Source organism: Carcharhinus amblyrhynchos, chromosome 29 (assembly GCF_965287045.1).
Source record: "Carcharhinus amblyrhynchos chromosome 29, sCarAmb.v2.hapA, whole genome shotgun sequence".
Taxonomy (NCBI): Eukaryota; Metazoa; Chordata; class Chondrichthyes; order Carcharhiniformes; family Carcharhinidae; genus Carcharhinus; species Carcharhinus amblyrhynchos.
In genome coordinates, this window is record NC_137352.1 from 21,175,971 (window position 1) to 21,190,341 (window position 14,371).

Sequence of the window (14,371 nt, forward strand, 5' to 3'; positions counted from 1 at the left end):
GCCGGGTGTAGAGGCCGCTGATCCTCTCAGTCTGTCCCTCCCCCCCGCCGCCTCTCCCAGAAACATATTCACCGGCTGTGAGAGACAGCTGACTGAGTAAAACTATCAGAAATCTCCTGGTCGCCACCTCCACAGGTTGAGAGCTTCAGTGCAGCTTTGCAAAAGGATCCAAAACAACTGGGAACTTACCAAGTTTAATGATGCAGAAGTTTCCATATCTGCAACAGAAAAGATATTTTTGTTCCAGCAACAGTGCCAATTTTATTGCAATCTTTTATAAACTTGCTGTGCTATTCTATTTAGGCAGCAGTAAATGGATGAGGTTCAAATCTGTGTTTGCCAATGTCCTGGTACCCAGTGCCAGAAGCTGCTGTGTGCCAGTTAACCTTTTTAATGGGATATGGTGAGCTCCCAGCCATTAGTAAAATAATTTCTCTTCAACGATACTTTTGGATCTACTTGGGGATGTTTTAGACGTGCTTCTGTGGTTACATTGCAAAATTATCTCCTTGGTGTGCATGTTTTTTCAAGAGGTTAGCCTGACTTCTCAATGTCACAGTGGTTAGCACTGCTGCCCCAGAGCACCAGGACCAGGGTTCAATTCCTGGCTTGAGTCACTGTCTACACTTTCTCTCCACGTCTGTGTGGGTTTCTTCCAGATGTTTCAGTTTCCTCCCCCAGTCTGAAAGACGTGCTGGTTAGGTGCATTGGCCATGCTAACTTCTCCCTTGGTGTACCTGAACAGGTGCCCGAGTGTGGTGACTAGGGGATTTTCACGGTAACTTTATTGCAGTGTTAATGTAAGCCTACCTGTGACACTAACAAATAAATAACTTCTGATTTGCACTGATATGAAGTAAAGACAAAATTCTGGAAACCCTCAGCAACAGGCCTGGCAACACCTGTAGTAAGTGAAACAGAACTAGCGTTTCAAGTCAATTACCTTTCTCACCTGCCACCTCCTTTTGTAGCTTGCTGTCAAAAATAATTATTGCTGACATTCTCTTGTTAAGCATCTTGGGATGACTTACTGCATTAATGGAATTATTAAATGCAAGTAGCTGGTCTGGAACTATTGTTGGAAGGATGGAACAATGTTGATTGATAAAAGCACTAACAGAATGTCACCTGTCACAAGAGGTCCTAAGCAGGCAACGTATACTGCCCAGAATGCTGCAGGGATCGTGGTTGGGCCATTATTATTAATTTGTGTGAACAACTTTGGATTCAAGAATGAAAATGTAATTAGTAAAATTGACAGGTGTTGTTTAGCTGGGAAAAGTGAGCAGTTGAGGCCACCAATGAGCTATAGAAGGATCCAAATAAAAATTGCAAGTAGACAGAACAATGGTAGATGAAATTAAGATAGACTGTTCCATATTCATAGAATCATAAAATCCCTACAGCATGGAAGGAGACCATTTGGCCCATCGAGCCTGCACCAACTCGCCGATAGAGAATCCAACCTAGGTCCTTTTAGAAACTCTGCATATTTACTCTGTTAATTCCCCCAAACCGACACATCTTGGGACACAAAGGGGAAATTTAGCACAGCCAAACCATCTAAACTGCACATCTTTGGAGTGTGAAAGGAAACTGAAGCATCAGGAGGAAAACCATGCAAGCATGGGGAGAATGTGCAAACTTCACACGGTTACCCAAGGCTGGAACTGATTCCAGGTCCCTGCTGCTGTGAGGTGGCAGTGGTAAACACTCTGGGTGGTATTGGGTGAATAATCAGACACATACTTACTCAATGAACAATGATAAACTTAAAAGCAGAGAGCCTGAAAAAAGTCTGGAAGTGATGGTAGATTTGATAGTAAGTACAGTTATTGTGGAATTATACCAAATAGTAGAATTTTACTGGAAAAAGGACAAATGGTTGTATCACAAAGAAAAGTTAAAAATGAGGCTGGGCAATATCCCTCCAACAAGAGATTTATAAAAATAGATAGGTTGGATAAATAGAGGAGTTGGGACCATCTAAAAACATACAGCATTGAATGAAACAGAAAATATAAACTTCAAACGTTATTTCACAATAAACCTTCAAAGGTGATATGGGTAAAAACTAGCAAGATAAAGACTTTTATTTGGAAGTATGTTGTCACATAAAGAATGATTGACACTTGGTTTAGGTAATTGTGGGTTTGTATGAAAGAATTGAGGTTTTTGGATAAAATGGCCTCACTTCTGTACTTTTTGTGCCGTAACTATTATCTTTATTTGCATTGTAATTTTCTCCCTTTCTTTTCAAAGAGGGCAGCTCCAACAAGAGTCTAGTTTGGTGGATGCCAGTTTCTCCTCAATACCTCATCCAAGTGGCTGTTATTCACATGTGAACTTAGTGTGCTGACAAATGAGTAAATCATCAGGATGATCACAGCCAGATCAATGGTCAAAATCCCATCATTAAGAATCCAATTTTCGTAATTGGTTTGTCTTTGAAGTTATCTTTTAATTATTATAGTTGACTTGAAACTTCAACCCAAGCTGGTATCTGTGCATTATGGATCAAAAAGCTCTGAGGTTAGGCATATGGTCCAGGTTTATTTCAGAAGGGGCAGCAGTAGGGATGTTCAGTTGGCCACATTACCTTAAAATAGGAAAAGGAAAAATCAGTTCCCACAGTTGTTTCTTGATTATATAATCTGTGACCCCTTATTGTTCTGGCCCACAAATGTGTATTGGTTTCTTGGGAGATTTGCTTGTGTGAATCTGCACCCTGGAATGAGAAGAAAGCCTTTAGGGAAGAGCAAAAAATCAAGGGAAAGGAAATCTGACAAGTTGTGAGATAAAGGGCTCTTCTGTTGGAAGTGCTAATGGTAGGCAGTCTAGTGATTTGTTTAGTTAAGCTGGCAACATATACTGCCCAGAATGCTGCAGAGATCGTGACTGGGCACTTCCTTTTAATACATGGAAAATGACTGGAATCCAATGAAGAGTGTAATTGGCTCTGGAAGCTCACTTCTTGTTTTCCTTTCCCAACAGTGATTGAAGCATGACTTCACCCTCTATCGCCTCGTTAAAATGGGGCGAAATGAAGGTTGAGGGTAATAACACTGTCTACAAGGATTGCAAAGTCTGGCCAGGGGGAAGCTGAACGTGGGACTGGAGAGAGACAGGAACTCGTGTGAGTAGAGATTGGAGCTGAGATGCTGAAAATAATTTGTAATCTAGCAAACTGCATAGTTTGAAATTATGTCATGGTTTATTGTCTGCTGGTGGATTGCATAAGGGAACTTTGTTGTCCATGTGGAAAGGGTTTTATGTAGAACAGTACTGTGAACACTGGTCCACAGAATAGCTCTGTAGATTTCATGTCTAGTTGTAATGTTTGCAATGGAATAATTTAAATTCCAGAAAATGCTTATAGAACAACAACAATAAAAAAAACATGAAAAGAAAGCAAACAGTGAAAACCAACTGCTAAAGGGAATCAACATAACAATGCAAGACAAAAATTAGTACTGGTACATATCTCAAAGCTCTGTAGTTCCATTACTTTCATTCTTGTTAGGTTATACCCACTGTACAAATTAATTTTAAAATCCTTATCTTCATCTTTGCCTCTTATTTAACTGTTTGCACCTGTTCTCATCTCTGAAATTTTTACTCTCTACTCTTCACTGTGCATCACCAACTATCATTTTGATCATCTTGCCCCATGCCTTCTAGAATTTCTTTCCAAACTTTTACCTTACCTCCTTCCTCCTAGATTTCTGAAGTCCACTTACAGCATTTTAGTCAACCGCTTTTTTGACTCTGCCGCTTGATGCATTTTACCTAATCTTTTTTCCGTGTTTGTACGTTTTCACTTATTCAACACGGTAGCATTCTGTAATGTCTTTCTGACACAACAGATTTTGTATGAATGCAAGATAAAGTAGACATGTGTATCCTGTATGACCCCTTGTTCTTCTGATATACTTAAGAAAATTTACCCAGAGAATCCAGAACACTTCAATTTTCTTTGTAAATCCAGTTCCCTTTAAGGGTAATCAGTCTTAAATAAGATAAGGAGCATGCTGCCATTTTGAGATTAACATTAACATCAACCTAACATTTGACAGTTTTAGCACTTGTATGTTGAGTCTGACTTTGCAAATATTAACTTATTGCTTTTACGAGCTGCATTGAGGCCTGATGTTGGAATTCTCAATATACATTCCAGTTTTTGTTTGACTCAGATCCGGCCTCAGATTCGGCCTCAGATTATGGCTCAGATCTTGCCTCCCAAACCTATGACCACAACTATCTAGATAGATAAGGGCACAGATACGTGGGAACATGACCACTTTTAATTCATTCGTGGGATATTGGCAGTTCTGGTTGGCCAGTATTTATTGCTGACCTCTAGTTGCCCTTGGAAGGCAGTTGAGAGTCAACCAAATTGGGGTAGCTCTCAAGTCACATTTAGGCCAGACCAGGTAAGGCCAGCAGATTTCTTTCCCTAAAAGACATTAGTGAACCAGATGGGTTTTTCCAACTATTGACAGTCGTTTCTTGGTCATCAGTAGATTCTTAATTCCAGATCAAAAATAGAAAATGCTGGAAAATCTCAGCAGGTCTGACAGCATCTGTGAAGGGTCACCCAGACGCTAAACGTTGGCTCTATTCTCTCTCCACAGATGCTGTTAGACCTGCTGAGATTTTCCGGCATTGTCTGTTTTTGTTTCAGATTCCAGAATCTGCAATATTTTGCTTTTATCTTAATTCCAGATTTTTTTATCAAATTCACATTCCACCATCTGCCATGGCGGGATTCGAACCCAGATCCCCAGAAATATTAACTGAGATCCTGGATTAATAATCTAGCGATAATACTGCTTGACCATTGCTTCCCCTGAAAGAACCTCCAAGCCCACTCACCATTCTGACTTGGAAGTATATAGCTGTTCCTTCACGGTCACTGGGTCAGAACACTGGAACACCCTCCCCCACAGCACTTTGGCTGTACCTACATCACATGAACTGCAGCAGTTCAAGTAGGCTCCTCACCACCACCTTCTGGAGGGCAATTAGGTGTGGGCAATGGATGCTGGCCAAGCCTGTGGAACCCACATCCTGCGAGTGAATGAAAAAAGCCAGGGAATAGAAATACTGTGTATCAGAATTGAAAGCTTACGCAATAGTTTAATGTGGAGGCTTCAGGTTCATCACAACACCCAACAACCAAACTCGGCAAGCATAGAGAATTTGATAGAATATGAAGACTATTGATTAAATAAAAAAGTTAATGTTTGATAGAACTGTAATTTGTGCTTTGAATGCTGTCCCCGTGTTCCTTCAGCATACACCTGGAGTTCAGCCAGCTGATGTTGATGAAATTGTAAACAAAGGAATTCAGACTCTTGTAATTGGAAGGGGGATGGATGAAGCATTGCAAGTAAGTTCATTTTCAGAGCAACATTAAACAAAATGAATCATTAAACTTTGCTTGCGGTTGTTTTGATGAGTCCCTGCTTTTCTGGCAAGGTAATTTTTTGCACCCATCCATTCAATGGATTATTTTTCAGATTTGTCATAAAAACGTTCCATTGGCAATAGTGTCTGTGTAAAACACCTTGGGGACGGGATTTTCCGGCCGTGCTCACCCCAAAACCGGATAGCCCCGCCCCAAGGTCAATGGATCTTTGCATGGTCCTGTCCCGCCTGCCACGATTCCTGCTTTCTAATGTCAGAACCAAGGGGGCTGTCATCCCCAGTGCCCCAGTTCCCACTGTCTCAGAGCCACCTACTCTCTTTTGAACTTGTCTTTCCACCTGGTCCCAGCCAGAAGCAGATATTCGAAATTTATCCGGCAACAGATGACATTCCGCTTGTCCGGTCACATGTTAGTTTCACCCGACATTGGGGAAATCAGCCTGGGATTGACTGGATAGTAACGGCACAATCTTACCTGCTGCTCACACCACGTTCCCCCTGCAGCGAAGACGGAGAATTTGGCAGCCAGGGGGATGGGAAAATCCTGCCGACATGAATGGTTGTAACATTACAGCCTCAGCATTTTTGGAAATTTGTTCTGGGAAGTTTTGAAGTTGGACTGTTACCTACACTTGGGGCAAGTGGCAGGTCACTTAAAAATGTCTTGTGGCCATACCTGGCCCATGGACTAGCCTGATTTAGGCTGACATTCCAGTGCAGTACTGAGTTAATGCTGCATTGTCAATCTAAATCGTCTTTCGAATGAGATGTTAAACCAAGGTTCAAATTTGATATTTAATAAAACTGGCCTTTAAGAAATGTTGAATAAATTTGACTATTTATCAGAGTGAATGATAACATATTAAAAATCTCTTTGGATCACAGAATCATAGGTTACAGCACAGAAGGAGGCCCTTTGATCCATAATGTCTGTGTTGGCTCTATGAAAAAGGAACACCTCTAGTTCCACTCTCCTGCTCTTTCCCCACAGCCCTGCATTTTTTCTTCGCAGGTGCTTGTCAAATTCCCTTCTGAAATTTCCAATTATGACTGCTTCCACAGCGAGCATTCCAAATCCGAACGAATCTCTGCAAAAAAAGTTTTACCTGATGTTCTCACTGGATGTTTTGAATATAGTTATTGGGTATCATCACATTGACATCAAATTGAGTTTTAACATATCCTCCAGTTTTGTAAAATTGTTTATTGACAACATGGTAATCCACAAATTTGATCTGGACTCGAGATTTGATCCAAGTCAGTTATGAGTGCAAGTTGTATTCGGTACTGAATGACTGAAAGCATGGACGCAGCATCATAGATATTCAAGGTGAACTGTTGGTTTTAGGTGCCTGAAGCCACACTGTCTTTCATCAGAAACAAAGGTATTGATGCTGTGGTTCTGCAAACAGAGATGGCCGTACAGCAGTACAACAGACTGGTGAAAGAGGGGGTCGCTGTTGGAGGAATCTTCCATTCAACCTGCTGAAGCATTTGAGCTGCCATCTAGTGGACCACAGGAGATTAGTTAGTTATGTTCAGATGCCCAGTTTTAACATTTTGTTTTTTTTAACACAAAGAAGCAAAGCAAAATAACTCACAAAATGTGTGTTCAGCAATGGGGCAGACTTTGAAACCATTTATACAATTTCCTTGCTTTCAGCTAAAAAGATTATTTGAAATACAGTGAAGCAGTGCTTAATTATATTTTCAGTTTGAATGATTAATAAATGTTCCTTATTGGTCTGTCTACAGTGTATGCTGAACTCTATTATGTCACTTCTGACCTTAATTGTTGCAGGTGTTGGTTTATAGTCAGTGCTGATTTTTTTCTCGTATGCACGTGGCCCAGAGTAGCAATTACTGGATGTTTGTTATCTGTGCCTGGGATTGAGTCTGGATAATTGAGGTAACAGCAACCTAAATAATTTCCCTGTAAGTTATTAATAATTTGAAAGCCAATAAATCTAACTGTATTCTAACAGTCACCATCACTATCAGATGTAGCCATGGCAACTACTTTAATTGTGTTATCTGTCTTTTAAGATGACAACTGACATCAAGTTTAAAGTTTATTGACACTGCAATAAAGTTACTGTGAAAATCCCCTAGTTGCCACACTCTAGTATCTGTTCGGGTATATTGAGGGAGAATTTAGCACGGCCAATGCGCCTAACCAGCACGTCATTCGCTCTGTGGGAGGAAACCGGAGGAAACCCATGCAGACACAGGGAGGACGTGCTGACTCCGCACAGAGAACCAAGCCAGGAATCGGACCCCAGGTCCCTGGGACTGTGAGGTAGCAATAACCGTGAATGAAACACCATCTAAATTTAATGAGTCATTAAATGTCCCACATTCCACAGTCACTCATGTAATTCATCACAATCACCTCATAGCATGATAGAATGGTTACAGCCCATTGGGTCCACTTTGACCAAACCGCAACTAATGACTTCCCAACGATCACAGCTTAAATAGTTCTGAGATGTACACAACACTGCAAAATTGGCTTTGCTGTGTCACATTTAACTTTGTTTCACATTCCAACAAAAAAAGGCTAGCTGCAAAAAATGTAGAACTAGAACACTTCATGTGAAGTGCTGGCTACTTTTTCCTCTGAAATAAATTCATTTAAATGATTGTTTTCAGCCACAAAAATAAATACTTCATACTAAAGATAATTGTAAAAATGAATGAATACATTAGTTTACTAAATAGAGGCAGCAGGCCGAAGCTGAAATAAACCCTAATTGGTCCACTAGTGCAGACTGAAGGAGGGGAATTCTAAAAATATTTGAAGGCCTAGAATTTGAAGAATTGACACTTCAGCCAAATTCAAATAGATTTGAGTTTCAACTTGCTTTGACATTTAGCTCACCCACCCTTGTGTAACTGTGGTAAGAAAGTGACCTAAATTACTTCCCTGCAAGCCACTTGTAATTTGAAAAGCAATGAATCAATTGCACTTTACCTGTCCCCATCAGTGAACACCAGCTGTCGCCATGACAACTTGTTTGCTATAACTGTCCTTCAGGATTCTGAAACATCAGGAGCACAGAAAACCCTCACGTCAGTAGCTGAGAATGACTTCCAGCAGAAAAAAACAGTAATTGATACTGGGTATGGTTCATCAATTTGTTGTCATTAAAAAAAAAACATTGGTTTGGTTGAGAAATCTACTCTCTTACTAAATGGATAAAAGATGTAGGGTGGAATTTTCCCATCCCATCCACCATGGGAATCGTAGTGGGTGGGCGTCGGACCATGCAAGGGTCTGTTGACCTCGGGTGGGATTTTTTGGTTTTGGGGCGAGCTGGAAAATCCTACCCACAGATTCTTGGGAAGTGATGTGTGGCTTGTAGAGGAGATGCTTTGAGTTGTCTGCCATGACTAGCCTGCCCTTCAACAAATTTGTTTCCATACGTTGTGAAACACCAGTCTCGAAGGTGACCTCAGATTAGTAAATGGGAGATATTTTCAAAATGTGAAAGCTTTAATCTGTTCGACTGGCTTAACACAACACTAAAAACATAGGAAATAGGAGCATAAGAACATAAGAAATAGGAGCAGGAGTAGGCCATCTAGCCCTTCGAGCCTGCCCCGCCATTCAATAGGATCATGGCTGATCTGTCGTGGCTCAGTTCCACATTCCCGCCCTCTCCCCATAACCCTTAATCCCCTCTCTTATCAAAAACCCATCAACCCGCGTCTTAAAAATATTTAGTGAGGTAGCCTCCACCACTTCAACGGGCAGAGAATTCCAGAGATTCACCACCCTTTGAGTGAAGAAGTTCCTCCTCAACTCCGTTCTAAACCACCCCCCCTTTATCTTGAGGCTGTGCCCCCTAGTCCTACTATCCTTTGAGCGGGAAGAGTCTCTCCACCTCTATCCTATCCATCCCATTCATCATCTTATACGTGTCAATGAGATCTCCCCTCATTCTTCTAAACTCTAACGAGTACAAGCCTAATTTATTCAGCCTCTCCTCATAGCTCAACCCCCTCAACTCCGGCATCAGCCTAGTAAACCTCCTCTGCACTCCCTCCAAGGCCAAAATATCCTTGCGTAAGTACGGCGCCCAAAACTGCACACAGTACTCCAGCTGCGGCCTCACCAATGCCCTATACAGCCGCAGCAAGACCTCCCTACTTTTATATTCAATCCCCCTCGCTATGAAGGCCAGCATCCCATTCGCCTTCCTGACCACCTGCTGCAAGCTGGGTTTTTGCGACTCATGCACAAGGACCCCGAGGTCCCTCTGCACCGTTGCCTGCTGCAGTTTTTCGCCACATAATAATCCTTCCTACCATTATTCCTACCAAAGTGGACCACCTCACACTTGCCAACATTAAATTCCATTTGCCATTTCCTGGCCCATTCGCCCAGCCTATCTAGATCCTTCTGTAGACTCTCCACACCCTCTGCACAATTTACCGTTCCACCAATCTTGGTGTCATCAGCAAATTTCGACACCCTACACTCGGTTCCCTCCTCCAGATCATCTATATAAATGGTAAATAGCTGAGGCCCCAGCACCGACCCCTGGGGCACTCCACTAGTCACCATCCACCAATCCGAATAGCACCCATTGACCCCCACTCTCTGCCTCCTATTTGACAGCCAATCCTCTATCCACGCTAACACCCTACCCCCAACTCCATGTCCCCTGACCTTCTGCAATAACCTCTTGTGAGGTACCTTGTCAAACGCCTTCTGAAAATCAAGAAAGACCACATCCACCGGCTCTCCTCTATCCACCACCCTAGACACATCTTCATAGAACTCCAGTAAATTTGTCAGACACGACTTCCCTTTAACGAAACCGTGCTGCGTCTGCTCTATCAAGCAATTCCTCTCAAGATGCCTCGCTATTTCCTCCTTGATGACAGATTCTAACATTTTACCTACAACAGACGTTAAACTAACCGGCCTATAATTCCCTGCCTTTTGCCTGGCACCCTTCTTAAACAACGGCATAACATTAGCTGTTTTCCAATCTTCCAGCACTTCCCCGGAATCCAGCGACGTCTGGAAAATAACCACCAAGGCATCCACTATCACCTCCGCCATTTCTTTCAGAACCCTCGGATGCATTCCATCCGGTCCTGGGGACTTGTCCACAATCAGCCCCCTCCAGTCTGTCGAGCACCTCCTGCCTAGTAATAGTAATGTCATTAAAGACCGCTCAGTCACTCAACACGATCGCGGCTGACATTCGACTTCAGCTCCACTTTTCCTGCCCGCTCCCGTATTGTTTGATTCCCTGAGTGATCAAAAATGTCAATTTCAGCCTCAAATATGTTCAGCGATGGAGGACCTACAGTCCCCCAGTGTAGAAAATTCCAATGATTCACAATCCTTTGAGTGAGGAAATAAATATTCCCTTATCCTCACTGACTTTGCCCTCATGTTCTAGATTCTTCAGACAGCAGAACCAGTCTCTGTGTTGACCCTGTCAAATCCCTTCAGAATACTCTGTTTCAGTAAGATTACCTCCATGTATTACCACTAAGTAACACATTCTATGTATACTAAAATATGACTTCAATTTCTATCAAAGCTTGGACAGGATTCCTTCATCTCAAGTATATTGTTTTACACAGAAAACCTACTTTAAAAATAAATTGCTGTGCATAACAATATAATCTGTACAACCTGTGTTGACTTAATTTTACCAATCAAGAGTTACTGTGTAATTAAAGCAAAATACTCAGGATCTGAAATAAAAACAGAAAATGATGGGGAAACTCAGTCGGTCTGGCTGACCTTGTTCTCTGCAGTGTTTAAGTTATGTGGCAGCTTGGCCCAGGTGGTAGTACTCTTGCGTCTGAATCAGAATTTTGAGAGTGGCTGATGGAGGAAAAGAACATGGAATTATACCCAGAAATATTGGACTTTTAAAAGACCTGAGTTTTATATCTTAAAATTCTGGGATATGGAATCTTCAGGCAAGACGGGGAAGGGCCAAAGAGGAGGAGGCATTGCATTATTAGTAAAGGAGTCAGGAATAAGGAGAGATAATATCTTGGGAGGGGGTGTCAAATGAAGCTTTGTGGGTAGAGTTTGGGAATAAAAAAAAGGAGCAGCCGTATTGCTAGGTGTTTATTATAGATCCCCAGACAGTCAGCAGGAAATTGAGGGGCAAATGTGTGCATAATTCATGGAGGTATATTTAAAAAAAAAAGGATAATAAAATAAGGTAATTTCAACTTTCCCAACATTAAATAGAATCGATATAATGTTAAGGGCGAGGATGGAGTAGATTTCTTAAAATGTGCACAGGAGAACCTTATAAATCAATATGTAGAGGGTTCTTCTGTAGAGTGACGGCACAGTGCTGAACCTCATCCTAGGGAATGAAGCTGGACAGGTGGTTAAGGTCGTAGTGGAAGAGCGACCACAACATAGTATAATTTAACTTAGTATGGACAAAGAAATAGACAAGTTGCAAAAAATGTTTTGGTTTGGGGGCAAGCGGATTTTGGTAAAATAAGGCAGGATTTGGCCAAAGTAGATTGGGAACAGCTACTTGTGGCGAAATCTACAGTAGAATAGTGGGGGGTATTCAAAAAGGAAAACAGGAGGGTACAAGCAAACATATTCCCTCTCAGGTGATAGGATGGAGGAACAGGCCCGCAGATTACAACCTGAGAGGTCCTGCTTTTCAGTCTACTGCCTAATTTCCTGAATTCTTGATGTAAGACCTCATCCCTCTTTCTACCTATGTCACTGGTACCATGCCCTCTGTCTTATCACCCTCCACCTTCAGGATGCCCTGAGATGTTCAGTGACATCCTGGACCCTGGTACCAGGGAGGCAACACACCAGTCACATTGAAGGCCACAGTAGTGCCTATCTGCACCCTTAACTTTAGACTCTCCTATTACTATTGCTGTTCTTCTCTTCCTCCTCTCCTGTATAAACAGGCTGCTAATGTACATTATTACTCAACAGCATAGCTATAATTTGTCATTATGAAAGCACAAATCAATCAAAAATCTCATCACAAATCATTAAATTCTTACTGATGAGGAGGGACATTAAAGCCATTCATAGAATCTTACAGCACAATGATCCAGTCTCAGTTCTTTCTTTGTTAGATCTCTTAAATTAACCCACTTGCCTCTTTCCCCACAGCCCTGCAATTTTTTCACCTTCAGTTATCCATCCAATTTCTTTTTGAAAATTACCATTGAACCTCCTTCTACTGCTCTGTCAGGTAGTGCATTCTAGACCATTATAACCCACTGTATGAAAATGCTCACAGTACATTATTAATCATCTTTAATCTGGTACTGATCCACCTGCCACTGGAAACAACTTCTTATTTGTCCAACAAATTCTTCCTGATTTTGAACACCACTTATCAGTCTCTTCTCAATCACCTCTGCTTTAATTAGAGCAATCCCAGCTTCTCTAATTCCTCCTGTGGAGCTGAGAACCCTCATCTTTGTTACCATTCTATTAAATCTCCTCTTCACTCTCTCCAAGACCCTGACATCTTTCCTTAAAGGTGGTGCCCAGAAATGGACACAACCTCTAGCTAAGTCCTGACCAGTGATTTATAAAGGTTTGGCAAAACTTCCGAAATTTTGTCCTCTATAATTCCTGTTTACATAAAGTCAAGGGTCCTATACACTTTAACAATGATATCATCCTGTCATGCCAGCTACAAAGGTATTGTTTGCAAACCCATGCCCTTTTGTTCATGCATCCTCTTTAAAATAATGCCATTTTGTTTAAATTACCACTGCGTACTGTGATGATACTGTGTCTATAAGAAATGTGTTTTTATCATGTTTTTGTAAGGGGTAAGTTTAAAATTCAGCGCTGTTTTTACACAGTGCCAATTTGTCTGCAAAACAGACAACTCACAAAATAAAAATTGCAGTTTAATAATTGATTTTAGATAGGGATGTGTTTTTTTTGTGTTAATGCATTTTTGTTTATTTTTATTTCCTGGGGTTTAATAGCAGGGTCTTGAATAGGTTGATTGACACAGTCATGTGCATAAGGGGAGGAGCTAAGCTCAAAGGAAAAAACAGTTATTGCTATGTTCTGAAAGAAGCAGGAGGTCTCTCTCTTCCCCACTCTTTCTGGAGGCTGCTGTTTAGGACCTGCTAGGAGAAATAGGTCTCTCTCTCTTTCTTCTCCAGAGATGTTCTGGAACCCAAATATAGGCTTATAACCCTGTGTTGCTAACTGATGTCAAAGAGGAGCTTAAGTCTATAAGAGGAATAATTGCTTGAAGTGGAACTAATAGAGATAGATTAGCAGATAAATGTATCTTGTCTTGTTTAAGTATTTCAATTGGTAAAAGTTAAGCAAATTCATTTGTTATACCTAAACTGTCTTGGTAAAATAAAGTTTATTTTGATAAAAACTTCCTAATGTGTCAATAGAATCATATCTGGAGTGAAACACTTTATCCTCACATTAATGTCAAAATAGAAAAAAACTGTTGGGGTCTAGTCAGGCTTCATAACATACTTTGGAGTTTCTGATCCGTCCCTTAACACTACATAATATCTTGGTACCCAACATGTTAAAAGCATCTAATGTCACCTTCACTCAAAAGAAGGGAGTTACTTAGGTTGTTTATCTTTTCCTTTCTAATGTTCTCCTCTTCTTGAAGCCACTCGCAATGAGGTACAGTCCCAGTATCTTCAGGTAACTGTTTTTCACGTATGAGATTGGAAAATGAGAATTGGAATGATGTTTCACATTGTCCGGGGGGGGGGGGGGGGGGGAGAGAGAGCAATGTAACACAACTCAATTCTGTTCTCAGGCCAGCCACACACATGTATTTTCCAGTTTAAGTAACTGGACAGCAAACAGGAATGGAAACTTAGTTAACTTTTCCTGTGATATTGAAACCAGTGGGAATACTCCTGTAGTCATCGTTTGAGATATGCTACCTTAGTGCAGACCGAGAAA

General features: G+C 41.3%; 1 protein-coding gene across 1 annotated transcript; it reads left to right on the forward strand.

Moving 5' to 3' along the window:
* Positions 1-107: 107 nt before the first annotated feature.
* Positions 108-8,974, forward strand: LOC145359747 (mth938 domain-containing protein-like). Its single transcript, XM_080214502.1, is given in 4 exon segments — positions 108-403; positions 2,995-3,136; positions 5,297-5,392; positions 6,779-8,974. Coding segments are annotated over 3 exon segments (369 nt in total). The 5' UTR covers positions 108-403; positions 2,995-3,004; the 3' UTR covers positions 6,920-8,974.
* Positions 8,975-14,371: the final 5,397 nt, after the last annotated feature.